Source organism: Nerophis ophidion, linkage group LG26 (assembly GCF_033978795.1).
Source record: "Nerophis ophidion isolate RoL-2023_Sa linkage group LG26, RoL_Noph_v1.0, whole genome shotgun sequence".
Taxonomy (NCBI): Eukaryota; Metazoa; Chordata; class Actinopteri; order Syngnathiformes; family Syngnathidae; genus Nerophis; species Nerophis ophidion.
The window spans coordinates 12,785,637-12,811,835 of record NC_084636.1 but is presented as its reverse complement, the minus strand read 5'-3'; the positions used below and the strand labels follow the sequence as shown (position 1 = coordinate 12,811,835).

At 41.0% G+C, this 26,199-nt stretch overlaps 1 protein-coding gene across 4 annotated transcripts; it reads left to right on the top strand.

The window, feature by feature from the left end:
* Window positions 1-26,199, top strand: LOC133543598 (centrosomal protein of 135 kDa-like). Of its 4 annotated transcripts, none has more exons than XM_061888259.1 (15): window positions 1-1,039; window positions 9,847-9,958; window positions 10,040-10,230; window positions 10,313-10,480; window positions 13,418-13,559; window positions 13,627-13,711; window positions 13,773-13,901; window positions 13,971-14,096; window positions 14,937-15,002; window positions 16,254-16,404; window positions 16,476-16,696; window positions 17,224-17,379; window positions 17,459-17,599; window positions 22,429-22,620; window positions 25,797-26,199. In XM_061888259.1, the coding sequence occupies exons 2-14, from the start codon at window positions 9,849-9,851 to the stop codon at window positions 22,597-22,599; spliced, it is 1,857 nt and encodes a 618-aa protein (XP_061744243.1). In that variant the 5' UTR covers window positions 1-1,039; window positions 9,847-9,848; the 3' UTR covers window positions 22,600-22,620; window positions 25,797-26,199. The 4 variants fall into 4 exon arrangements, with proteins under 4 accessions (XP_061744243.1, XP_061744244.1, XP_061744245.1 ...); XM_061888260.1 differs by lacking the exon at window positions 1-1,039 and adding an exon at window positions 9,305-9,579; XM_061888261.1 differs by lacking the exon at window positions 1-1,039 and having other exon boundaries at window positions 9,586-9,958; window positions 17,263-17,379.

The following is a 26,199-nucleotide window of genomic DNA, read 5'->3' as shown; positions in this document are numbered from 1 at the left end:
TATTTATATTTATATATGTATATATATTTATATATATATAAAGATGGGCTTCACGGTGGAAGAGGGGTTGGTGCAGGGTTGTCAAACTCATTTTAGATGGGGGGCTCATGGAGAAAAATCTACTCCCAAGTGGGCCAGACTGGTAAAATCAGGGGACGATAACTTAAAAAATATAGAAAACTTCAGAATGCTTTCTTTGTTTAAAAATAGAAAAAGCGCATTCTGGAAATGCACAAATCATAATGTTGTTGGGTTTGTTCTGCACTTACGTACATGTTGCGGATAATAATATTCTATCTTTATTTGTCGTTATTTATACTTTCTGAATAAATTATGTGATAATGTTCATCAGTCAACTCATTGGTGTTAATTTTCAATCTGTCGCAATACAAAAATATCAAAATCAATTTACGGGATGTTGTTTGTGTAGTTTCTTCATTTTCATATGGTTTATTTTTTTGCATTCATAGCATAATCTACAAAGATACAACAAATTGCTCTTGCGGCATCTAGTAAACCCATTTAGAATAGGAGTTTCTTTCATTCAAAAATTTCAGCTCATTTTTATACTTAGCAAACTCATCCCACGGGCCGGGTAAAACCTGTTCGCGGGCCTGATCCAGCCCATGGGCCTTACGTTTGACACCTCTGGGTTAGTGCGTCTGCCTAACAATACGAAGGTCCTGAGTAGTCCTGGGTTCAATCCCGGGCTCTGGACCTTTCTGTGTCGAGTTTGCATGTTCTCCCCGTGAATGCTTGGTTTCCCTTCGGGTACTCCGGCTTCCTCCCACTTCCAAAGACATGCACCTGGGAATAGGTTGATTGGCAACAATAAATTGGCCCTAGTGTGTGAATGTGAGTGTGAATGTTGTCTGTCTATCTGTGTTGGCCCTGCGATGAAGCGGCGACTTGTCCAGAGTGTTCACCCCGTTCCGCTCGATTGTAGCTCGATTTGGAGCCCCCCCCCCCGCGACTCCAAAGGGAATAAGCGGTAGAAAAATGGATGGATGGATGGATGGATGAATCACAAACAAGCAACGTAAGTACGTAGTGTCCAAAAAACAGATGTGTTGCCTTGATCTTAACGCAGCATATACCTCCACCCCCTCTGAAGTCATGCATGCTGTTGCGGCAAAGACAAAAAATGACTATCCAGTGGACACATTTAGTACAGCAGTTCCTTTCATTAAAAAATGTCAGCTCATTTTTATTCTCTTAAAGAAAAACTAATATTTACAAACACAACTGCGACTTGTCGATGGTGTACCCCGCCTACCGCCCGAAAGCAGCTGAGATAGGCTCAGCACCCCCCGCAACCCAAAAAAGGGACAAGGTGTAGGAAATTGATTTATGGATTTACAAAAAAAACAAAAAACAGGCCGGTTAAAACCTGTTGGTGGGCTTGATCCGTATGTTTGACACCCCTGCCCGAGACTCATCAGCACGCACTGGAAAGTGGCCGAGAGCTATTGGGCAGCCATCGGCTCTCTTGATTGCTTTGTTGGGTCCGTTCCTGTCTCTTTTACGTTCGGTCAGGAAAAAACACAAGGGTTTCCAAAACAGGCTTGTAGGGTTGATATAGCCTCTTATGTTAAACTACAGAAACCTTGACTATACTATATATATATATATATATATATATACATATATATATATATATATATATATATACATATATACATATATACATATACATATATATATACATATATATATATATATATATACATATATATATATATATATATATATATATATATATATATATATATATATATATATATATATATATATAGGGCTTCACGGTGGGAGAGGGGTTAGTGCGTCTGCCTCACAATACGAAGGTCCTGCAGTCCTGGGTTCAAATCCAGGCTCGGGATCTTTCTGTGTGGAGTTTGCATGTTCTCCCCGTGAATGCGTGGGTTCCCTCCGGGTACTCCGGCTTCCTCCCACCTCCAAAGACATGCACCTGGGGATAGGTTGATTGGCAACACTAAATTGGCCCTAGTGTGTGAATGTGAGTGTGAATGTTGTCTGTCTGTCTGTGTTGGCCCTGCGATGAGGTGGCGACTTGTCCGGGTGTACCCCGCCTTCCGCCCGATTGTAGCTGAGATAGGCGCCAGTGCCCCCCGCCACCCCAAAAGGGAATAAGCGGTAGAAAATGGATGGATATATATATATATATCCATATATATATATATATATATATATATGTCTTGATTGGATTATCCAGAGAATAGTGCTCGATACATATTCCGCTCCAAATTGACATTTGTTGAGCACTGTACGACGATCCGAAATGGAAAAGTTCAGCATCGACTACTCCACGAAGAACATTCCCATACCCGCGCAGAAGGACTACAAGCAAAGACTCATAGAAAAGACGGAACACTTCCTAAGAAGGATGCGGTGGAAAGCACACTTTTTCCTCCACCCTGAAACAAAAGGAACGCAAAAGGAAACTTACGGATTCAAATCTACCAAGAACCCACCCACAGTCAAGGAATTAAAGGACTTTGAGAACGACATGCTCAAAATGATACAATCAGTCAAATTTAAGCCAGCCCGCAACCCATTCCTCACCAAGCTGAAAAATGACACGGAGCGCATCAAGAAAGTAAGCAACCTCATCATAGCCGCCGATAAAACCACAAACTTCTACAGAATGGACATACCAGAACATAACTCTTTACTGGACAAAAGCATCACCAAATCATACAAAAAAGCGCAACCCAACACTTTACAGAACATCCACCTGGAAAACAAGCGGATCGCAACCGAACTGGACATTGAGGACAGGGTGGACGCCACAGCCAACAAAGAAGCCTTCATCACATTGAAGGACCACAAACCCAACTTCGCAAATAACCCAACACGCCGACTAATAAACCCAACTAAATCCGAAATAGGAAAATCAGCAAAATAATCCTGGACAGAATCAACGCAAAAATCAAGGACAAAACACCACTCAACCAATGGAGAAATACAGCAGCAGTAATCAAATGGTTTAACAACATCCAAGACAAACAACAACACAACTTTATCTCCTTCGACATCGAAGAATTTTACCCTTCCATCACGCAAGACCTACTGACCCAAGCACTAAACTTCGCCTCGGACTACGACTCAATCACAGGCAACGAAAGAAACATCATCATCCACGCAAAGAACTCCATACTCATCCACAACAGTACACCATGGCAAAAAAAGAACAATTCAACGTTTGACGTTACTATGGGGAGTTTTGACGGAGCAGAAACGTGCGAACTCGTTGGGAGTTTCCTCCTCTCCCAGCTTGCTAGCCTCAACCTGAACCTTGGTATTTACCGTGATGATGGACTGGCAGTGTGCCGCGCCTCGTCAAGGAGCAGCGAGAACACCAATAAGCGCATATGCCAAATCTTCAAAGAAAACGGCCTACGGATCACGATTGAAGCCAACAAGCAAACCGTCAACTTCCTCGACGTCACTTTCAACCTGAGAAACAACAGCTACCAACCATTCACGAAACCCAACACAACACTCCAATACGTGCACCATGACAGCAACCAACCACCCACCCACCACCACGAAAAGAATATCAATCAATCAATCAATGTTTATTTATATAGCCCCAAATCACAAATGTCTCAAAGGACTGCACAAATCATTACGACTACAACATCCTCGGAAGAACCCACAAAAGGGCAAGGAAAACTCACACCCAGTGGGCAGGGAGAATTCACATTCAGTGGGACGCCAGTGACAATGCTGACTATGAGAAACCTTGGAGAGGACCTCAGATGTGGGCAACCCCCCCCCCTCTAGGGGACCGAAAGCAATGGATGTCGAGCGGGTCTAACATGATACTGTGAAAGTTCAATCCATAGTGGCTCCAAGACAGCAGTGAGAGTCCCGTCCACAGGAAACCATCTCAAGCGGATCAGCAGCGTAGAGATGTCCCCAACCGATACAGGCGAGCGGTCCATCCTGGGTCCCGACGAGCGGTCCATCCTGGGTCTCGACTCTGGACAGTCAGTACTTCATCCATGGTCATCGGACCGGACCCCCTCCACAAGGGAGGGGGGGACATAGGAGAAAGAAAAGAAGCGGCAGATCAACTGGTCTAAAAAGGAGGTCTATTTAAAGGCTAGAGTATACAGATGAGTTTTAAGATGAGACTTAAATGCTTCTACTACCTACCGGAATTAATAAAAGGCTATCGATGCTGTCATCCAGCAAAGCTGAATTCGACCAAGCAACCCCCCCGTACCAGAAAGCACTTGATGAAAGCGGATACAACTTCACCCTCACCTATGAACCCTCTCCAGGAAACCAACCAAAAAAGAGCAGAAAACGAAACAACATCATCTGGTACAATCCGCCATTCAGCAAAGACGTCTCAACCAACATCGGCCGCAAGTTCCTCATTCTGATCGACAAACACTTCCCCAAAGGCAACACCCTAAGAAAAATATTCAACAAGAACAACATTAAATTGAGCTACAGCTGTATGAATAACATGCAACAAATCATTTCAAACCACAACAAAGCAATTGCAAAAGGACTGCCTACCCCCAGACTAAACGACTCTGAAACCAATAATGAATGTAACTGTCGCAAGAAACCTGATTGCCCTCTCAACGGAAGGTGCTTACAGACATCAGTCGTTTACCAAGCAAAGGTAATACGCAAGGACATTAACACATCCGACACATACGTAGGATTAACCGAAGGAGCGTTCAAAACAAGATGGAATAATCACAACGCCTCCTTTAGAAACCAGACTTTGCAGAATTCTACAGAACTCAGCAAACACATTTGGAACCTCAAAGACAATAATGTTGAATATTCAATAACATGGCAAATTCTTGCATCCAGCTCACCTTACAACAGTGGTAATAAAAGATGCAACCTATGCTTAAAAGAGAAACTGTTTATTATATATCATCCAGATCTATCATCCCTCAACAAGCGCAGTGAAATCATTTCAACATGCCGCCACAAACGGAAACACCTCCTAGGTAACACATGAGCCAATCACCACACCCTACGCCTGCTTGTACCCACCCACCCTGTGCTCTATATAAACCATTGTATGTGAATGCTTCCATTAAAATCTCCTGATGATTGAGGGAACCCCTCATGAAACAGATCTGTAGAGATGAAGTAGTCTTGTGATTTTTTTCCCACACCTACATATATATATATATATATATATATATATATATATATATATATATATATATATATATATATCCATCCCTCCTCTCTGAGCTGCAACCTTATCGTGGTAGAGGAGTTTGCGTGTCCCAATGATCCTAGGAGCTATGTTGTCCGGGGGCATAAAGCCCCCTGGTAGGGTCTCCCAAGGCAAACAGGTTCTAGGTGAGGGATCAGACAAAGAGCAGCTCAAAGACCTTTTATGAAGATGAAAAATCATGGACCCAGATTTCCCTCGCCCGGACGCGGGTCACCGGGGCCCCCCTCTGGAGCCAGGCCCGGAGGTGGGGCACGATGGCGAGCGCCTGGTGGCCGGGCCTGTTCCCATGGGCCCCGGCCGGGCACAGCCCGAAGAGGCAACGTGGGTCCCCCCTCCAATGGGCTCACCACCCATAGCAGGGGCCATAGAGGTCGGCTGCATTGTGAGCTGGGCGACAGCCGAAGGCAGGGCACTTGGCGGTCCGATCCTCGGCTACAGAAGCTAGTTCTTGGGACGTGGAACGTCACGTCACTGGGGGTGAAAGAGCCTGAGCTAGTGCGCGAAGTTGAGAAATTCCGGCTGGATATAGTCGGACTCACTTCGACGCACAGCAAGGGCTCTGGAACCACTTCTCTCGAGAGGGATTGGACCCTCTTCCACTCTGGCGTTGCCGGCAGTGAGGGGCGACGGGCTGGGGTGGCAATTCTTGTTTCCCCCCGGCTCAAAGCCTGTACGTTGGAGTTCAACCCGGTGGACGAAAGGGTAGCCTCCCTCCGCCTTCGGGTGGGGGGACGGGTCCTGACTGTTGTTTGTGCTTATGCACCAAACAGCAGTTCAGAGTACCCACCCTTTTTGGGAACACTCGAGGGAGTACTGGAAAGTGCTCCCCCGGGTGATTCCCTTGTCCTACTGGGAGACTTCAACGCTCACGTTGGCAACGACAGTGAAACCTGGAGAGGCGTGATTGGGAAGAATGGCCGCCCGGATCTGAACCCGAGTGGTGTTTTGTTATTGGACTTTTGTGCTCGTCACAGTTTGTCCATAACAAACACCATGTTCAAACATAAGGGTGTCCATATGTGCACTTGGCACCAGGACACCCTAGGCCGCAGTTCCATGATCGACTTTGTAGTTGTGTCATCGGATTTGCGGCCTCATGTTTTGGACACTCGGGTGAAGAGAGGGGCGGAGCTTTCTACCGATCACCACCTGGTGGTGAGTTGGCTGCGATGGTGGGGGAGGATGCCGGACAGACCTGGGAGGCCCAAACGCATTGTGAGGGTCTGCTGGGAACGTCTGGCAGAGTCTCCTGTCAGACAAAGTTTCAATTCCCACCTCCAGAAGAACTTTGAACATGTCACGAGGGAGGTGCTGGACATTGAGTCCGAGTGGACCATGTTCTGCACCTCTATTGTCGAGGCGGCAGATCGGAGCTGTGGCCGCAAGGTAGTTGGTGCCTGTCGGGGCGGCAATCCTAAAACCCCTTGGTGGACACCAGCGGTGAGGGATGCCGTCAAGCTGAAGAAGGAGTCCTATCGGGTCCTTTTGGCTCATAGGACTCCGGAGGCAGTGGACAGGTACCGACAGGCCAAGCGGTGTGCAGCTTCAGCGGTCGCGGAGGCAAAAACTCGGACATGGGAAGAGTTCGGGGAAGCCATGGAAAACGACTTCCGGACGGCTTCGAAGCGATTCTGGACCACCGTCCGCCGCCTCAGGAAGGGGAAGCAGTGCACTATCAACACCGTGTATGGTGCGGATGGTGTTCTGCTGACCTCGACTGCGGATGTTGTGGATCGGTGGAAGGAATACTTCGAAGACCTCCTCAATCCCACCAACACGTCTTCCTATGAGGAAGCAGTGAAAGGGGAATCTGTGGTGGACTCTCCTATTTCTGGGGCTGAGGTCGCTGAGGTAGTTAAAAAGCTCCTCGGTGGCAAGGCCCCAGGGGTGGACGAGACCCGCCCGGAGTTCCTTAAGGCTCTGGATGCTGTGGGGCTGTCTTGGTTGACAAGACTTTGCAACATCGCGTGGACATCGGGGGCGGTACCTCTGGATTGGCAGACCGGGGTGGTGGTTCCTCTCTTTAAGAAGGGGGACCGGAGGGTGTGTTCCAACTATCGTGGGATCACACTCCTCAGCCTTCCCGGTAAGGTTTATTCAGGTGTACTGGAGAGGAGGCTACGTCGGATAGTCGTACCTCGGATTCAGGAGGAACAGTGTGGTTTTCGTCCTGGTCGTGGAACTGTGGACCAGCTCTATACTCTCGGCAGGGTTCTTGAGGGTGCATGGGAGTTTGCCCAACCAGTGTACATGTGCTTTGTGGACTTGGAGAAGGCATTCGACCGTGTCCCTCGGGAAGTCCTGTGGGGAGTGCTCAGAGAGTATGGGGTATCGGACTGTCTTATTGTGGCGGTCCGTTCCCTGTACGATCAGTGCCAGAGCTTGGTCCGCATTGCCGGCAGTAAGTCGAACACATTTCCAGTGAGGGTTGGACTCCGCCAAGGCTGTCCTTTGTCACCGATTCTGTTCATAACTTTTATGGACAGAATTTCTAGGCGCAGTCAAGGCGTTGAGGGGTTCCGGTTTGGTAACCGCAGGATTAGGTCTCTGCTTTTTGCAGATGATGTGGTCCTGATGGCTTCATCTGACCGGGATCTTCAGCTCTCGCTGGATCGGTTCGCAGCCGAGTGTGAAGCGACCGGAATGAGAATCAGCACCTCCAAGTCCGAGTCCATGGTTCTCGCCCGGAAAAGGGTGGAGTGCCATCTCCGGGTTGGGGAGGAGACCCTGCCCCAAGTGGAGGAGTTCAAGTACCTAGGAGTCTTGTTCACGAGTGAGGGAAGAGTGGATCGTGAGATCGACAGGCGGATCGGTGCGGCGTCTTCAGTAATGCGGACGTTGTACCGATCCGTTGTGGTGAAGAAGGAGCTGAGCCGGAAGGCAAAGCTCCCAATTTACCGGTCGATCTACGTTCCCATCCTCACCTATGGTCATGAGCTTTGGGTCATGACCGAAAGGATAAGATCACAGGTACAAGCGGCCGAAATGAGTTTCCTCCGCCGTGTGGCGGGGCTCTCCCTTAGAGATAGGGTGAGAAGCTCTGCCATCCGGGAGGGACTCAAAGTAAAGCCGCTGCTCCTTCACATCGAGAGGAGCCAGATGAGGTGGTTCGGGCATCTGGTCAGGATGCCACCCGAACGCCTCCCTAGGGAGGTGTTTAGGGCACGTCCAACCGGTAGGAGGCCACGGGGAAGACCCAGGACACGTTGGGAAGACTATGTCTCCCGGCTGGCCTGGGAACGCCTCGGGATCCCCCGGGAAGAGCTAGACGAAGTGGCTGGGGAGAGGGAAGTCTGGGTTTCCCTGCTTAGGCTGTTGCCCCCGCGACCCGACCTCGGATAAGCGGAAGAAGATAGATGGATGGATGGATATATCCATCCATCCATTTCTACCGCTTATTGCCTTTGGGGTCGCGGGGGGCCCTGGTGCCTACCTTGGAATCTCAGATATATATGTATATATACATATACATATATACATATATATATATGTATGTATATATATATATGTATGTATATATATATGTATGTATATATATATATATGTATATATATATATATGTATGTATATATATATGTATATATATGTATATGTATATATATATATATGTATATGTATATATATAAATATGTATATGTATATATATATAAATGCATATACAGAAACTTTTATCAGTAGATTGCACAGTACAGTACATATTCCATACAATGTACCACTAAATGGTAACATCGGAATAGGTTTTTAAACTTGTTTAAGTATGTATATATAGATATGTATATATATGTAGATATGTATATATACATATCTACATATATATATACATATACACACACACACATATATATATGTATGTGTATAAATGTATGTATATATGTATTTAATATATATATATATATATATATATATATATATATAAAGATTTGTAAACAATACGTTTTTAGTTTGAAAATGTGTTTTATTTCAAATATTTATTTTTTTTGTTTAAAATTGTATTTTTTATTCCACATCAACTTTTTTTATTTTTAGTTAAAAATGTTTTTTTTTTTAAGTTGAAATAAAAGTCCTCTTTTTTTATTTGGTTAAAGGACAAAGCCCCTCCCATGAAGTTCACACGGGCGACACTGGTGAGCACCACAAACATCCCACGAGTCGTTGCCTTACATCCGTCGTAACGAGCGGCGCTCTTTTCAAATTAAAACGTCACCAAACTTTTAAAAAAAAACGCTAAATGTAATTAAAATATACTGTTATGAATACACCCAAAGCAGGCACTTTGCGTGTCCAAATAGTCGCTTGGGACGTGAGCTGTCAGACATAACTAGTTCCTTCCGTCTGAGGTGAGTAGAAGACAATGTTGAGGTTTTACTTATGAAACGTCCAACTTACTGACAACCAAAATGTCTCTGGAAGTTTATATATCATATTGGCCAATAATGAGTAAAACGCATCATTAACTCGCTACTTCGTACTGTAGCTGTTGGCAAACTAGCGCCCCCTACCGGCTCTAATATTTCCTACTGCGTATTCGGGCGGAAGGCGGTGTACACCCTGGACAAGTCGCTCTCTCATCGCAGGTATTTGATCATGTTAATCTTTAATTAAAGTCATGGAAAGCAGCATCGAGAAGTTTGTCAGCTTGAGAAAGCGTCTGGACCAGCTGGGTTACAAACATCCTCTTGGAATAGAATCACTGCCACTAGTTGAGAAACTATTCAGGTAAACACAAACTTTTGGCACTAATTGTATGTCCCCTTTGAACCTAGTTATTCAAATGAATGAATTAATTCTCCTTTGCAGTGATCTAGTCCGCACTACTGAAAGTCTGCGCAATGCAAAACTGTTACAAGAGAAGAACGAGGAAGATTGCCTTAACTGTGATGTTCTTCTGGAGCCATACATGGCAGATAATGCCCGACTGGTCAAGGAGAACAATGAAGTCTACCAGGAACTTCTGAAGGTGAAGGAGGAGAAGGACCATGCCACCAAAGGTATTCATCATTAATCCTATCCTGGCATCCCTACTATACACTAATATTATGAACCTAAACAATGCTGCCTGCCTATTTTCAGAACTGAAAACCCGCATCAGAAAACTGGAATATCATATTTGTGACCTGACATCCCTCAACAACCAATACATGCACAAGCTCCGCAGCCTGGAGAAGGACTGCAAAACCAAAGCCGAACGCATCCTGGAGCTGGAAGAAAAGAACTTGCAAGCAGTTGTGCAGACGCCAGGTAGCATTCATTGCTTGATGATGATGATAGTAATACAATTGTGATAATATACCGCATACTACAGTCAGGGATGTAGGAAATATTTTAATACTGGGGGGAGGCGCCAATTGCTGTAAAAATATATACATATAGTAGGGGTGTGGGAAAAAATCGATTCGAATTTGAATCGCGATTCTCACGTTGTGCGATTCAGAATCGATTCTCATTTTTTTTTAAATCTATTTTTTTTATTTAAGAATTGTTTTTATTTGATTTTTATTTTTTCATCAATCCAACAAAACAAAACACAGCAATACCATACCAATGCAATCCAATTCCAAAACCAAACCTGACCCAGCAACACTCAGAACTGCAATAAACAGCAATTGAGAGGAGACACAAATACGACACAGAACAAACCAAAAGTAGTTAAACAAAAATGAATATTATCAACAACAGTATCAATATTAGTTATAATTTCAGCATAGCAGTGATTAAAAATCCCTCATTGACATTATCATTAGACAGTTATAAAGTAAAAAAAAGAACAATAGTGTCACAGTGGCTTACACTTGCATCGCATCTCATAAGCTTAACAACACACTTGTGTCCAATGTTTTCGCAAGAATAAAATAAGTCATACTTTTGGTTTGTTTAATAGTTAAAACAAATTTACATTATTGCAATCAGTTGATAAAACATTGTCCTTTACAATTATAAAAGCTTTTTACAAAAATCTACTACTCTGCTTGCATGTCAGCAGACTGGGGTAGATCCTGCTGAAATCCTATGTATTGAATGAATACAGAATCATTTTAAATCGGGGAAAAAATTGTTTTAGAATCGAGAATCGTGTTGAATTGAAAAAAAAAAAAGAATCAATTTTGAATCGAATCGTGATCCCAAGAATCAATATTGAATCGAATTGTGGGACACCCAAAGATTCCCAGCCCTAATATATACATATACGTTAGGTCAGGAAAAAACACGGAGGCTATATCATCCCTACAAGCCTTTTTCGCAGGTTTCCCTGCTCGTCACTGAGCACTGTATAACAAATAAAACACAGAAACCATAAATATATTTGATGGCATTAATGTATTTTCAAGTGAAAATTACATTATAATAACAGTATCAGGATTTGACCTAAACCAAATCTATATTGTCCCTACAAGCCTTTTTCGCGGGTTTCCCTGCTCGTCACTGAGCACTGTATAACAAATAAAACACAGAAACCTTGACTATATATATTGAATGAATGAATGAATGAATTTATTCCGGCAGACATATATAGCAACACTGTCATCTTTGTAATATGACAGACATGCAACGGCACCCACCGAAAAGGGATACGGGAAAAAAGCAACAATGCTTATCCATGTCCATATATCGATATATATATTTGACGGCATTAATTAGGGCTGCGAATCTTTGGGTGTCCCAAGATTCGATTCAATATCGATTCTTGGGGTCAGGATTCGATTATATATCGATTTTTTTTTTCGATTCAACACGATTCTCGATTCAAAAACGATTTTTTTCCCGATTTAAAAGGATTCTCTATTCATTCAATACAAAGGATTTCAGCAGGATCTACCCCAGTCTGCTGACATGCTAGCAGAGTAGTAAATAATAAAAAAAAAGCTTTTATAATTGTAAAGGACAAGGTTTTATCAACTGATTGCAATAATGTAAATTTGTTTTAACTATTAAAACGACCCAAAAACATGACTTATTTTATCTTTTTGAAAACATTAAACACAGTGTGTTGTCAAGTGTAAGCCACTGTGACACTATTGTTTTTTATTTTTATTTTTATAAATGTCTAATGATACAGTTAATGAGGGATTTTTAATCACTGCTATGCTGAAATTATGACTAATGTTGATACTGTTGTTGATAATATTCATTTTTGTTTCACTGCTTTTGGTTTGTTCTGTGTCGTGTTTGTGTCTCCTTTCATTTGCTCTGTTTATTGCAGTTCTGAGTGTTGCTGGGTCAGGTTTGGTTTTGGAATTGGGTTGCATTGTTATGGTATTGCTGTGTATTGTTTTGTTGGAATGATATAAAAAGATAAATTAAAAAAAATCGATTTAAAAAAAAATGAGAATCGATTCTGAATCGCACAACGTGAGAATCGCGATTCTAATTCGAATCGATTTTTTACCACACCCCTAGCATTAATGTATTTGCAAGACGAAAAAATTACATTATTACAATGTACAGTATCAGCATTTGACCTAAAAACAAATCTGTTAACATTTTTTGTCATAGCAATACACTTTTTCATATATTTTTTGTGAACTCTTAGTATTACCCACAAGAGGAATTGTTCGACACACAGTAGTAGCTCAATTGTAGAATGATGAAAATCTCAGGAGCTACTGTGATCTGCCGCCACTCTTTCGGGCGCACATCAAAACCATGTGGTTGCAGTGCAGGCTAAAATAAGTACACAAAGAACAAGGCAAAAGCTGGGAAACAAAAGAGAAATATTAAAGAACACAAAGCACATAGGACATTAGGCCCTTTTCCACCAAAAGTTCAGGAACTTTAAAGTACCTGGAACGTCAAGTTCCTGGAACTAAAGTTTCTTGTAGAACCTATTTTCAGTCACAAATGTGACTGAAATGCTCGTACTGTACAGCCCTGAACACTGACAAAGTTAGCAATCAAATAATAGACTAGTGTTCATACCAGAATAAAGATAACCCAACTCAAATGACATGGTTTCTAAATATGCATATAAACAAACCGCAAGACGTTATAAATGAGCAATATTTATGGCAACGTATTAGACATATAGGTTTAAGGGCGTGCTGTGTAAACATTTCCTATATTTCATGTTTAATTGTTTTATATTTGCTGAATCAATTCAATCCTGTGATTATATTGATGGAGCACTATAAACTTGACCTAATGAAAAATATGTATGGACGTTAACTGGCCGTGTCCTAGGTGGAAAAAAGCGCAGTATCCCTTTCTGGCGTCCGAGGATGCAAACAGATGAGCTCATCCCTCCACCCGCAACATCAGCTTACCCCGTGCCCCAGCCAGACGACCCGTACACAGCAGATCTCCTGCAGCTGGCTGATAAAAGGTATGCAGTCTATTCATTATTTTCTCATGTGCTTTGCATGAAGTGCTCACGCCATTTTGATTCGAAGAATTCTTGAGCTGGAGGAGGAAGTCACAAAAATCCACTACGCGCTGGATGATTCCCATGAATGTCTACAACTGTTAAATACTCAAGTAAGTAAACAGATTATGTACTGTCATGAGGATGCTCATCTTTTCCAACTGTTTTTTGAAGGTTTCCGAGAGGGACAGAGAGATTGAGCGCTTGAATCGTTCACTTCACGGAGGGCGACCCCGTGATGTCATCTCTTTGGAGGCTCAGAATATCAGAAATGAAAAACGGATTGCCCAACTTAACCTTCAAGTGAGTCAATCACTGAAGAATTATCCTGCATTCTTTTGGTGGATTGTGTGTTAATTGTACTCTACACAGATCGATTTCTTGCTAGACAACAATAGGGCGCTACAGCAAATGGTGGAGAGTCTGCAGCCGAATCGGATGGAGATGGATAAGGAGCGGGCCTTGGAAATGGCTGATCAGGAGTTGTTAGATACTAAAGTGAGATTATAGAGCAGGGGTAGGGAACCTATGGCTCGCGAGCCAAATGTGGCTCTTTTGATGACTCCATCTGGCTCTCGGATAAATCTGAGCTGACACTGATTAACACAATAAGTATTTAATAATTCCACTTGTACTCAAAGTGTTAAAAATAACGTTCAAAATATAAAACATGCTCATGCATTTGAATCCATCCATCCTTTTTTCTACCGCACTTGTTCAAGAAGTTGCATTAAGGGTAAGAAGTGATTTATTTATTATTGGTTAGTTTAGGGCTCCTGGGGGTTCTTCAGACCACCAAGCACCGACATGAGAGCCTGTTTCAGGGTTACAATATTGTTTTATTTTTCAATAAGTCTCTCAGTTGCTTTCCAGCAATTGTCGTTTTCTCTTTCGTTCTCGCTTGCGCTCTGGCTCCAGCCCCAACTCCGTATCTCCTCCTGGCTGCTGCTTATAACAGAGTGACAGGTGATTAGATAACAAGGCCCAGGTGGGCCATCGACGCACCTGTCGCTGATTTCGAGGCCGGTCGTGGCAACACCCCGCTTCGATGCAGACCCGCGGGGCACGCCCCCTCCACAGTTAGCTTCAGAATATCAATGTTATTACAAAGAATAAGATACCTATTACACTCTAGAAATGTTGGTCTTACTTAAAAATTCATATGTTTAGTTGTGTTCAGTGTTAAAAATATATACTATATGGCTCTTATGGAAATACATTTAAAAATGTTTGGCTTCTTGGCTCTCTCACCTAAAAAAGGTTCCCGACCCCTGTTATAGAGTTAAGACGTAGAAAGAAAAGACCTCTATATCAAAGCTTTGTTTTTCTGCTTTACAGGAAACAATTTGTCGTCAAAGCGACGTCATTGAAAACTTTGAGGACAACTTTAAAAAGATAAGCGCGGTGAGTGTTTTGTGAAACTGAAAATAGCCTCAAAGTATAGCCCATGGTTCCCGTTCACTAATTCCCAAGCATGTCATACAACACGTAATAAAGCGGATTCTGATTCTAATAAGCACCTGTGCAACACATGTGTAATTAGTGGTGTCGCTCTTGAACAAAATTAATTAAAAAGAAAAAAGCCCCTAAAAATAATTCACAAAATTCAAAGCCCAATGTGCGCTTGATCAAGCACGAGCACATAAGCTTGTGCAACACAACACACATGTCATGTACTTAACGGCATTGTTCTTTATGCCAGCTACTGATGGTAACCCCAATCTTGGACAATTTAAATTAATTTATAAAAGACTCAAAATAATCCACAAATTCAATCTCCATGGTACGCTTGCTCACACACAAGCACCTGAGGATGTTCTGCCCTCTGTCATAAAACTAACACTATTGTTCCTTCTACTGGTTGTAAATTATAACCAGCACCTTTTATAACAGAAATGAATGAATGAATGAAATGACTCAAAGTAATCCACAAATTCAAAACCCGTAATATTCAAGCTCACACATGTGCATATGTGCTATAACTAAGCAACACACCTGTAGACCAGTGGTTCTCAAATGGGGGTATGTGTAGCCCTGGGGGTACTTGAAGGTATGCCAAGGGGTACGTGAGATTTTTTTTTTAAATATTCTAAAAATAGCAACAATTCAAAAATCCTTTATAAATATATTTATTGTATAATACTTCAACAAAATATGAATGTAAGTTCATACACTGTGAAAAGAAATGCAACATTGCAATATTCAGTGTTGACAGCTAGATTTTTTTTGTGAAGAAATGTTCAGAATTAAGTTCATGAATCCAGATGGATCTCTATTACAATCCCCAAATAGGGCACTTTAAGTTGATGATTACTTCTATGTGTAGAATTTTTTATTTATAAATGAATCACTCTTTTATTTTTCAACAAGTTTATAGTTATTTTGATATCTTTTTTTTCCAAATAGTTCAATAAAGACCACTACAAATGAGCAATATTTTGCACTGTTATACAATTTAATAAATCCGAAACTGATGACATAGTGCTGTATTTTACTTCTTTATCTCTTTTTTTCCAACCAAAAATGCTTTGCTCTGATTAGGGGGTACTTGAATTAAAAAAATGTTCACAGGGAGTACATCACTGAAAAAAGGTTGAAAACCACTGTTGTAGAAGACCCCTAATTGAGCACCTTTGTCATTGTTCAATATCCTAGGAACATTCCGAGAGAGGGTTTGAGACAAGTTCACTTGCTGACCAGCTGGTGGAGCTCAGAGGGCAGAATGAGAAACTGGAGGCAAAGGTAGACTTCATAGAGAGAGAGAAAGTCAGGCTGCAAGACAAAGTGGAGAAGATGTTTTCCACCGGTAAAAAGATGCAGTTTGTTGTTATGGAAATGAGAATTCTCCACCTAAATTGATTGCTTGCTGTTATATAGAAAGAGACATAGTGCTGGAATTGGAGGCAATGCGAGCAAAACACGGCATTTGTGAAAGGGATCGCACCCCGTCGCGTTATGACGCTTTTGTGAAGAGTCTAGAGGAGGAGAGGGATCGCTACCGCCAGGAAGCCGAACACTGCAGGAGATTCCGAGGAGGTGGCAGCCCCAGTCGTGGCAGTCCAGACAGGATCAGAAGTCCAGGGCGCAGGGTAATCAGGGTAAAAAAACATTTTTTATGTTAGTGAGGTTTAAAGGCCTACTGAAATGAGATTTTCTTACTTAAATGGGGATGGCAGGTCCATTCTATGTGTCATACTTGATTATTTCGCGATATTGCCATATTTTTGCTGAAAGGATTTAGTAGAGAACATCGATGATAAAGTTCGCAACTTTTGGTCGCTAATAAAAAAGCCTTGCCTGTACCGGAAGTAGCAGATGATGTGCGCGTGATGTCACTTGTTGTAGGGCTCCTCACATCCTCACATTGTTTATAATCATAGCCAGCAGCAGCTAGAGCGATTCGGACCGAGAAAGCGACAATTTTTCCATTAATTTGAGCGAGGATGAAAGAATCGTGGATGAGGAAATTTAGAGTGACAGATTAGATAAAAAAAGGCAATTGCATTGGTAGCGATTCAGATGTTTTTAAGACACATTTACTAGGATAATTCTGGGAAATCCCCTTATCTTTCTATTATGTTGCTAGTGTTTTAGTGAGTTAAAACTTTAACTTGCCGATACACAGGGAGGCGTTGAAGAACCTGAGTTTCTCGCTTTATTGAAGGAAAGAGATGAGATAAAAGCGGCTCTAGTGGACGTGGAGAAGCACGCAAAAGACATCCATACAAAAGTGAAAGCTATTCGTGCTGAAAGAGACCACTTCAAAATGATGTTTTACCAGGTGACCTCCACGGCCATTTTATATCCGACAAAATTTCTTTATACCTGAAAGTATCTAAAGCTTTTTTTGTTTTATGTAGGCACAAGAGAAGCTGGAGGATGCCCGTGTAAGCTCCAGCACATCTGATGACGTCTTGACCTTAAGAGAGGAGCTGAAACTGGCAGAAAATGAAATCATGCAGGTTAATACTCAAAGAGAATTACTGATGGAGGATTTTAAGGTTAGTAAGTATCTCTTGATCTATATGAATTGTATTTATTTTGTACCAGATTGCCTCTTCTTTAAGAACAATTAAAATCATTTATCCCTAATATTTTTACCTATTATAACCTACTTTATGTTTATTATTCCATCCATTTACATATGGATGCCGAGGGAGGACTGTATAATCATTTATGTTTATATTTGTTTTTTAACTTACTGCATTATTTCAATAGTTTATCCTTATGTTATCAGGGTTTCCCTCAGATTACCAATACACCTGTGGTGGTCGTGGCGTGGCCGGGGTAGAGTCAATATGACATCATCATATCATTTTAAAAAGGCCCAAAAAAGTACATACATTTAAAAACAAATCTGTGTTTTTGGTTATTAGTATTGACATATTTTTTATATTCTTTTTTTCTACTTTTCGATTGTCGCTATTTATTGTACAAGGTACCACAGGCCGTACACCGGTGGCGGCTGCTGGTTTTTCAAGTAGGAAAAGCTCATTTTCATCTAATTTAAACATGAATTCAGTCTGCAATAACAGATAAATGATATATAAAGATGATACATTTGACAAATAAATTGTTAATCAACAAGGAAATACAATATTGAACTTGAAAAATGCTCTGGCAGTGGATTATATTTCAAGATCGTTAATTTGTTCATTTTGCTGTCAATCAAAATGGTGTTCAGCCTCTGACAGATCATTGAATCATCTTGTGGAAGCCCGGCGTCCACAGTCCACTTCTCATTCACTTCCAAAGACGCTCTGTGTCTGTGGACATGACAAAGCCAAACGTTTATCCAATTGGCTGCAGTGGAACAATCCCACTCTATGCTCCCCCATTGAAATCAATGGACGCTCAGCTTTAAACACTGTCTAATGCACAGTGACGCTAGTAAAATGAAGGAGAAGAAGGTTGAGGAAGCTGTCATGAACGTAGCTGATTTTGAACAAAAGTTGAACATGTACTGGCGCATACTCAGTTAATTAAATGTAAACACAAAAGTACCTTTTGACCCACTTTTTTGATATATTAGGGCAGGGGTAGGCAACCTATGGCTCTACAGCCAGATGTGGCTCTTATGACGACTGCATCTGGATCTCGGATAAATCTTAGCTGAAATTTGCTTAACATGATAAGTAATGAATAATTACTCTGGTAATCACAGTGTTAAAAAAAAAAAAAACACGTATCAACCATACTATAAAGCCATCAGCAAAACCATGCAGCACCAGAAGTCGCATTAAAGTTAAAGTACCAATGATTGTCACTCACATACTAGATGTGGCGAAATTATTCTCTGCATTTGACCCATCACCCTTGATCACCCCTTGGGACGTGAGGGGAGCAGTGAGCAGCAGCGGTGCCGCGCCCGGGAATCATTTATGGTGATTTAACCCCCAATTCCAACCATTAATGCTGAGTGGCAAACAGGGAGGTAACGGGTCCCATTTTTATAGTCTTTGGTATGACTCGGCCGGGATTTGAACTCATAATGCATGGGTGTCAAACTCTGGCCCGCGGGCCAAATTTGGCCCTCCCTGTAATTTCATTTGGCCCTTGAGGCAATATCAAATTAACATTAGAGCTGGCCCGCCGGTGTTATACAGCGGCGGTTTCGCTGTAACACCGCATTCACCGCTAATAATCATACTTGTCAACCCTCCCAATTTTCCCAGGAGACTACTGAAGTTCAGTGCCCCTCCCGAAAATCTCCCGGGGCAACCATTCTCCTGAATTTCTCCCAATTTTTACCCGGACAACAGTATTGGGGGCGTGCCTTAAAGGCACTGCTTTTAGCGTTCTCTGCAACCTGTGGTCACGTCTGCTTTTCCTCCATACAAACAGCGTGTCGGCCCAGTCACATAATATATGCGGCTTTAGCACACACACAAGTGAATGCAAAGCATACTTGATCAACAGCCATACAGGTCACACTGAGGGTGGCCGTATTAACAATGCCAACATTATTACAAATATGCGCCACACTGTGAACCCACACCAAATAATAATGACAAACACATTTCGGGAGAACACCCGCACCGTAACGCAACAGAACAAATACCCAGAAACCCTTGCAGCACTAACTCTTCCGCTACCACCAAACCCCGCGGGTCCCTATTAAAAGGTAATTTGTTCAACCTTGGCCCGCGGCTTTGTTCAGTTTAAAATTTTGGCCCACTCTGTATTTGAGTTTGACACCCCTGTCATAATGGTAAGAAGCATTTTATGTATTATTGGTTATCGTCAGAATACTAATGTTATTAAAAAGAATAAGAGACTTATCATACTCTAAACATGTTGGTCTTTCTTAAAAATGCACACATTTAGTAAAAATATTATATGGCTCTCACGGAAATAGGTTTTAAAATATTTGGCTTTCATGGCTCTCAGCCAAAAAAGTTCCTGTCCTCTGAATTAGGGGAAGTTAAGCTTCCCTTTCACTCTTAGCGCAATCAGCATTGTGCCCAGCAGTTCTCTAAGGCAGAGGTTTTCAAATGGGGGTACGCGTACCCCTGGGGGTACTTGAAGGTATGCTAAGGGGTACGTGAGATTTTTTTAAATATTCTAAAAATAGCAACAATACAAAAATCCTTTATAAATATATTTATTGAATAATACTTAAACAAAATATGAATGTAAGTTCATAAACTGTGAAAAGAAATGCAACAATGCAATATTCAGTTTTGACAGCTAGATTTTTTGTGGACATGTTCCACATATAATTAAATATTGATGTTAAAGATTTTTTTTTTTTTGTGAAGAAATGTTTAGAATTAAGTTCAGGAATCCAGGAGGATCTCTATTACAATCCCCAAAGAGGGCACTTTAAGTTGTTGATTGCTTCTATGTGTAGAAATCTTTATTTTTTATATTTGAATCACTGGTTTATTTTTCAACAAGTTTTTATATATTTTTATAATTTTTTCCAAATAGTTCAAGAAAGACCACAACAAATTAGCAATATTTTGCCCTGTTTTACAACCTAATAAATCAGAAACTTATGACATAGTGCTGTATTTTTTTTCAACCAAAAATGTTTTGCTCTGATTAGGAGGTACTTGAATTAAAAAAAATGTTCACAGGGGGTACATCACTGAAAAAGGTTGAGAACCACTGCTATAAGGCAAACAACCTCTGGAAGGTTAGAACAAGGTGGGTAAAGGAAGTCAGCAAGTTAGATCCGTAACTTCGGGACAAGTCGTATTGGCTTTAAGAACTAGGTCGCGAAGCAGGCTTGGGCGAGTGCCATGGTGAGAGGACTCGCCTGCAGCCACCGGCGCCAAGTTGAGGCCACGCGGACAGCTCCTCAGTCTTACTACTGAAACCGGCGCCCCACGCAATTTCTCTCTTTGTAGGGGCGCCACTGTCCTCTTAATATTTCAGCTATCCGTGTGTACATTTCGGATATATTAAAGCGCATCCACATTGCACACCTGCTGCTTGTTTCGGTGATCGAAGTCTTTAGGTGGCTGAATTTTCGGTGTATCAGTAATCAATAGTGCGTAAATAATATGTTACATGTACAGTCGTGATCCAAAGTTTACATACACTTGTAAAGAACATAATGTCATTGCCGTCTTGAGTTTCCAATAATTTCTACAACTCTTGTATTTTTTTGTGGTATAGTGATTGGAGCACATACGTGTTGGTCACAAAAAACATTCATGAAGTTTGGTTCTTTTATGAATGTATTATGGGTCTACTGAAAATGTGACCAAAAACTGCTGGGTCAAAAGTATACATACAGCAATGTTAATATTTGGTTATATGTCCCTTGGCAAGTTTCACTGCAATAAGGCGCTTTTGGTAGCCATCCACAAGCTTCTGGTTGAATTTTTGACCATTCATCTTGACAAAATCGGTGCACTTCAGCTAAATTTGTTGGTTTTCTGACATGGACTTGTTTCTTCAGCATTGTCCACATGTTTAAGTCAGGGCTTTGGGAAGGCCATTCTAAAACCTTAATTGTAGCCTGATATAGCCATTCCTTTACCACTTTTGACGTGTGTTTGGGGTCATTGTCCTGTTGGAACACAATTGCGCCGAAGACTCAACCTCCGGGCTGATGATTTTAGGTTGTATTGAAGAATTGGCACCAAAACAGGCTCAGAGCAAAATAGTACCACCACCATACTTGACAGTCGGAATTTTGTTCCTGGGAATAGAGATGCGCGGTTTGCGGTCTCATCCGCGGACTCCGCGGACAAACCACGGGTCGGGCAGTTGACATGACGAAAAAATAGATTTTAATTAGATTCGGGCAGGTGGCGGTTGTGCCATTCGGAAATATTTGATATGCATGGTTCTGTGATCGGTATCCTTTGCCATCCAAAGTGCCATTTAGGACCAGTGTCATAAAGCAAAGAAGACAATAAGAGACGCTATTATTCTCCTGGGTGACTGCCGGTAGTTACCCAGATAATAAGTATTAGGGCGTACTATGAAGCCATTAACTTTGTCGCCTACTACAAAATGTACAATCTGTTAGTCAGTCCAGCATCATGTTGTGTGTGGCTTCCGCGGTGGCAACCCTGATGTATTTCAGGGGGCGGTTGGCGGGCGGGTATGGTCCTGATAAAATGTTGGTTCGGGTGGACGGCGGGTGAATGACGGGTGGATGACGACTTTGGAGATGCGGATGCGGATGATATAATTGCCTATCCGCGTATCTCTAAAGGCCTCACCTTTTCTTGGTAATATATATCCACCCGTACAATATTCATTTTTATTTGTTTTCACATAAAAACACCCTAATTTTTCATGTGCGGCGGATTTTATTTTTTTGTCGTGCCCTATTCAAGTTTATTTTGTTGGCGTGCTTGTCCTGCAGGTGGAAGGAGAATTGATAGATGTTCAGACTGCGGCAGAGCCGCCAAAGAAGCAGCTGGGTAGAAAAAGGCAGATCGTCTGCGCCTTGAATACACTGCTGTCTACCACCCCCCAAAGGGAGCTCCAAACAAACCTGGCAACCAGCGAGAAGGACTCTAAGCAAAAAGCATGACCGGCTCACCCTGGCCCAAAGGTGAATTCAAAGTTTGTATTTTAAAGGTGAACATTAAACCTTGAGATTTCATTTCGATGAGTGTCTTAAGGCAACAAACCTTTCAGCTTGGGCCTCATACAGAAAAATTTAAGAATGTGGAAGTGGTACTTTGATACCTTTTTGTGCATTTATGAGAATTTATAAGCTTATTTTGAACACAGCCAACCATCTACACATTTTAAAAAATTAAGCATCTCCAATACAATATCTTCATCTGCAAAAAAAACCTGCATATTAATTTGTTGCCGGCTAACTGAAGCAGCAACTCGGAATCCTGTGCCAACATAGTGCACCCTGTTTAGAGACTGTCCCAAAAATCTGTATTCAATTGCACGTAGAGAACATTTTTAATCGTCAATAGCTTTTCGGTCATGTGATGTAGAACCTAAAAAAACACTTTAATTTAGAGTTTTCCTCATAAGTGAAGTGAATTATATTTATATAGCGCTTTTTCTCTCGTGACTCAAAGCGCTTTACATAGTGAAACCCAATATCTAATTTTTACATTCAAACCAGTGTGGGTGGCACTCGGAGCAGGTGGGTAAAGTGTCTTGCCCAAGGACACAACAGCAGTGACTAGGATGGCGGAAGCGGGGATCGAACCTGCAACCCTCGAGTTGCTGGCACGGCCGCTCTACCAACCGAGCTATACCGCCCCAACTTCACTTTTCCTGTTCATCATTTACTGGTTTTTTTCTTAACATATTTGAAAATTTGAATTGTCTATAGCTTTTTACTGTAGTCACATCACATAGAAACCCAAACCCACTTTCATATAGTAGTTCATCATTACTATACTTGGCTCACGCGTTGTGTTTTTTTAGTATATCGTTTTTAGGGTGTTTTTTTTAAACATTTTTGAAAAGTTCTAAAAACTTATTATATTACTCTAGTTCAGGGGTCAACAGCGCGGTGCCCGCGGGCACCAGGTAGCCCGTAAGGACCAGATGAGTAGCCCGCTGGCCTGTTCTAAAAATAGCTCAAATAGCAGCACTTACCAGTGAGCTGCCTCTAATTTTTAGATTTTATTTATTTATTAGCAAGCTGGTCTCGCTTTGCTCGACATATTTGATTCTAAAAGAGACAAAACTCAAATAGAATTTGAAAATCCAAGAAAATATTTTAAAGACTTGGTTTTCACTTGTTTAAATAAATTCTTTTTTTTGTTTTTTACTTTGCTTCTTATAACTTTCAGAAAGACAATTTTAGAGAAAAAATACAACCTTAAAAAAGATTTTAGGATTTTTAAATACATATACCTTTTTACCTGTTAAATTCCTTCCTCTTCTTTCCTGATATTTTAAATCTATGTTCAAGTAAATTTATTTTTTTTTATTGTAAAGAATAATGAATACATTCTGTTTTTTCAACGAAGAATATTTGTGAAATATTTATTCAAACTTATTATGATTAAAATTCAAAAAAATTATTCTGGCAAATCTAGAAAATCTGTAGAATCAAATTTAAATCTTATATCAAAGTCTTCTAAATTTATTTTAAAATTTTTGTTCTGGAAAATCTAGAAGATAAAATGATTGTCTTTGTTAGAAATATATCTTGGTCCAATTTGTTATATTTTCTAACAAAGTGGAGATTGGATTTTAACCTATTTAAAACATGTCATCAAAATTCTAAAATTAATCTTGATCATGAAAAAGTACTAATGATGTTCCATAAATTATTTTTAAATTTTTTTCAAAAGGATTCAAATTAGTTAGTTTTTTTCTTCATTTTTTCGGTTGAATTTTGAATTTTAAAGAGTCGAAATTGAAGATAAACAATGTTTCAAAATTGTATTTTAATTTTTTTCGTGTTTTCTCCCTTTATACAACCGATCAATTAAGTGTTTTTTCATCATTTATTCTCTACAAAAAACCTTCCGTAAAAGGAAAAAAAATATACGCCGGAATGACAGACAGAAATACCCATTTTTTTTAATATATATAGATGTATTTATTAAAGGTAAATTAAGCAAATTGGCTATTTCTGGCAATTTTTTTAAGTGTGTATCAAACTGGTAGCCCTTCGCATTAATCAGAACCCAAGAAGTAGCTCTTGGTTTCAAAAATGTCTAGTTGTATTCTATTTACATGTTTACCAAAGTTTATTTTGCTAGTACTTGTTTAATGTAGAACCATTTCACATTATAACAATTCCTAGTCTTTGAACACATTCACTGACAATGGCAATAAGAAGCTTTTGATTCTGAAAATTTTATGATCTATGGAGAAAACATGTGAGCCTTAGATACGGCTCAATAAGTAGAGATCCGACACATCTCCTTGACTGCTTGCTTATGTCGACCCGGGGATAAAGTCTCTGTGCATTCTGTAGTTTACCTTACAAACTTATTTCTAATTAAATATAATGATATATGTACAGTAGATATTGGTTCAGAGCAGCACGGTGGAACAGGGACTGGTGCATGTGCCTCACAATACGAAGGTCCTGGTTTCGATCCCCAGGATCGGGGTCTTTCTTACTGAGTTTGCATGTTCTCCCTGTGACCGAGTGGGTCCCTCCGAGTATTGCGGCTGGGGATAGGTTAATTGGCAACACTAAATTGGACCTAGTGTGGGAATGTGAGTGTGAATGTTGTCTGTCTATGCGATGAGGGGCGACTTGTCCAGGGTATATTCCACCTTCCGTCCGAATGCAGCTGAGATAGCCTCCAGCACCCCCTACGACTACGAAAGGGATAAGCGGTAGAAAATAGATGGATGGATGGATGGATATTGGTTTAAGATACAACAAATAAATATACATAAATAATGGATTTACAATCAAATTATAGCCCTTGAATTGTAATTGAATCATTTTGTGCTCAAATATCCATTACTCACCAATAAAAAAGTGCACTCTACAAAAGCGGTCCTCAATTAATTGCATGTTTTATTCAATCCCAGAACACTGCTCCATTGATGTGCACAACACGACTTCTTGTCTTTGTGGAAAGTTACTGAGGAAGATGAATTCTTATAACAGGCAGATTTAATCGATTTCATCTGGTGAATGTTTTTTAAAAAGCTGTGTGCAGATTCAATCTTCTCCTTCTGAATTGAAGCTAAAGTCCAGCGCTGTGTCCTGATATATTGCTGTATCTTTTGCTGACAAATTTTGTAACTGTTGCATTCTCATTCTTATTACAATTCTAGGACATCCTGGCTTATTGACTTCTCCTCCATAAGCTGTTCAAAGAAATAACCAAGAACACAAAGCTTGCAAGGCAGTTGATACAAGGAAAAAATGTTGGAAATAGAGCTGCTTCTTTGGCAACAGCCCACAACACCAAGCCTAGGTTAGCGGTCAGGTGACCTTTCCTTTCAGTGCAAGAATTGTCATTCAACTTTATGCCGTGCAGACTGGACTGCATTATCTACACTTTACAGACATGTAAAAAGAGAAGTGAGTGGCACTGGATCACCACTGAGAATTAAAAATAACTTTTTTTTTTTTTTTGCAAATGGCTGCAATGAAACAAAGAGTGAAAATGTAAAGGGGTGTGAATACATAAATTGTATTCATACATATATACATATATATATATACACACACACA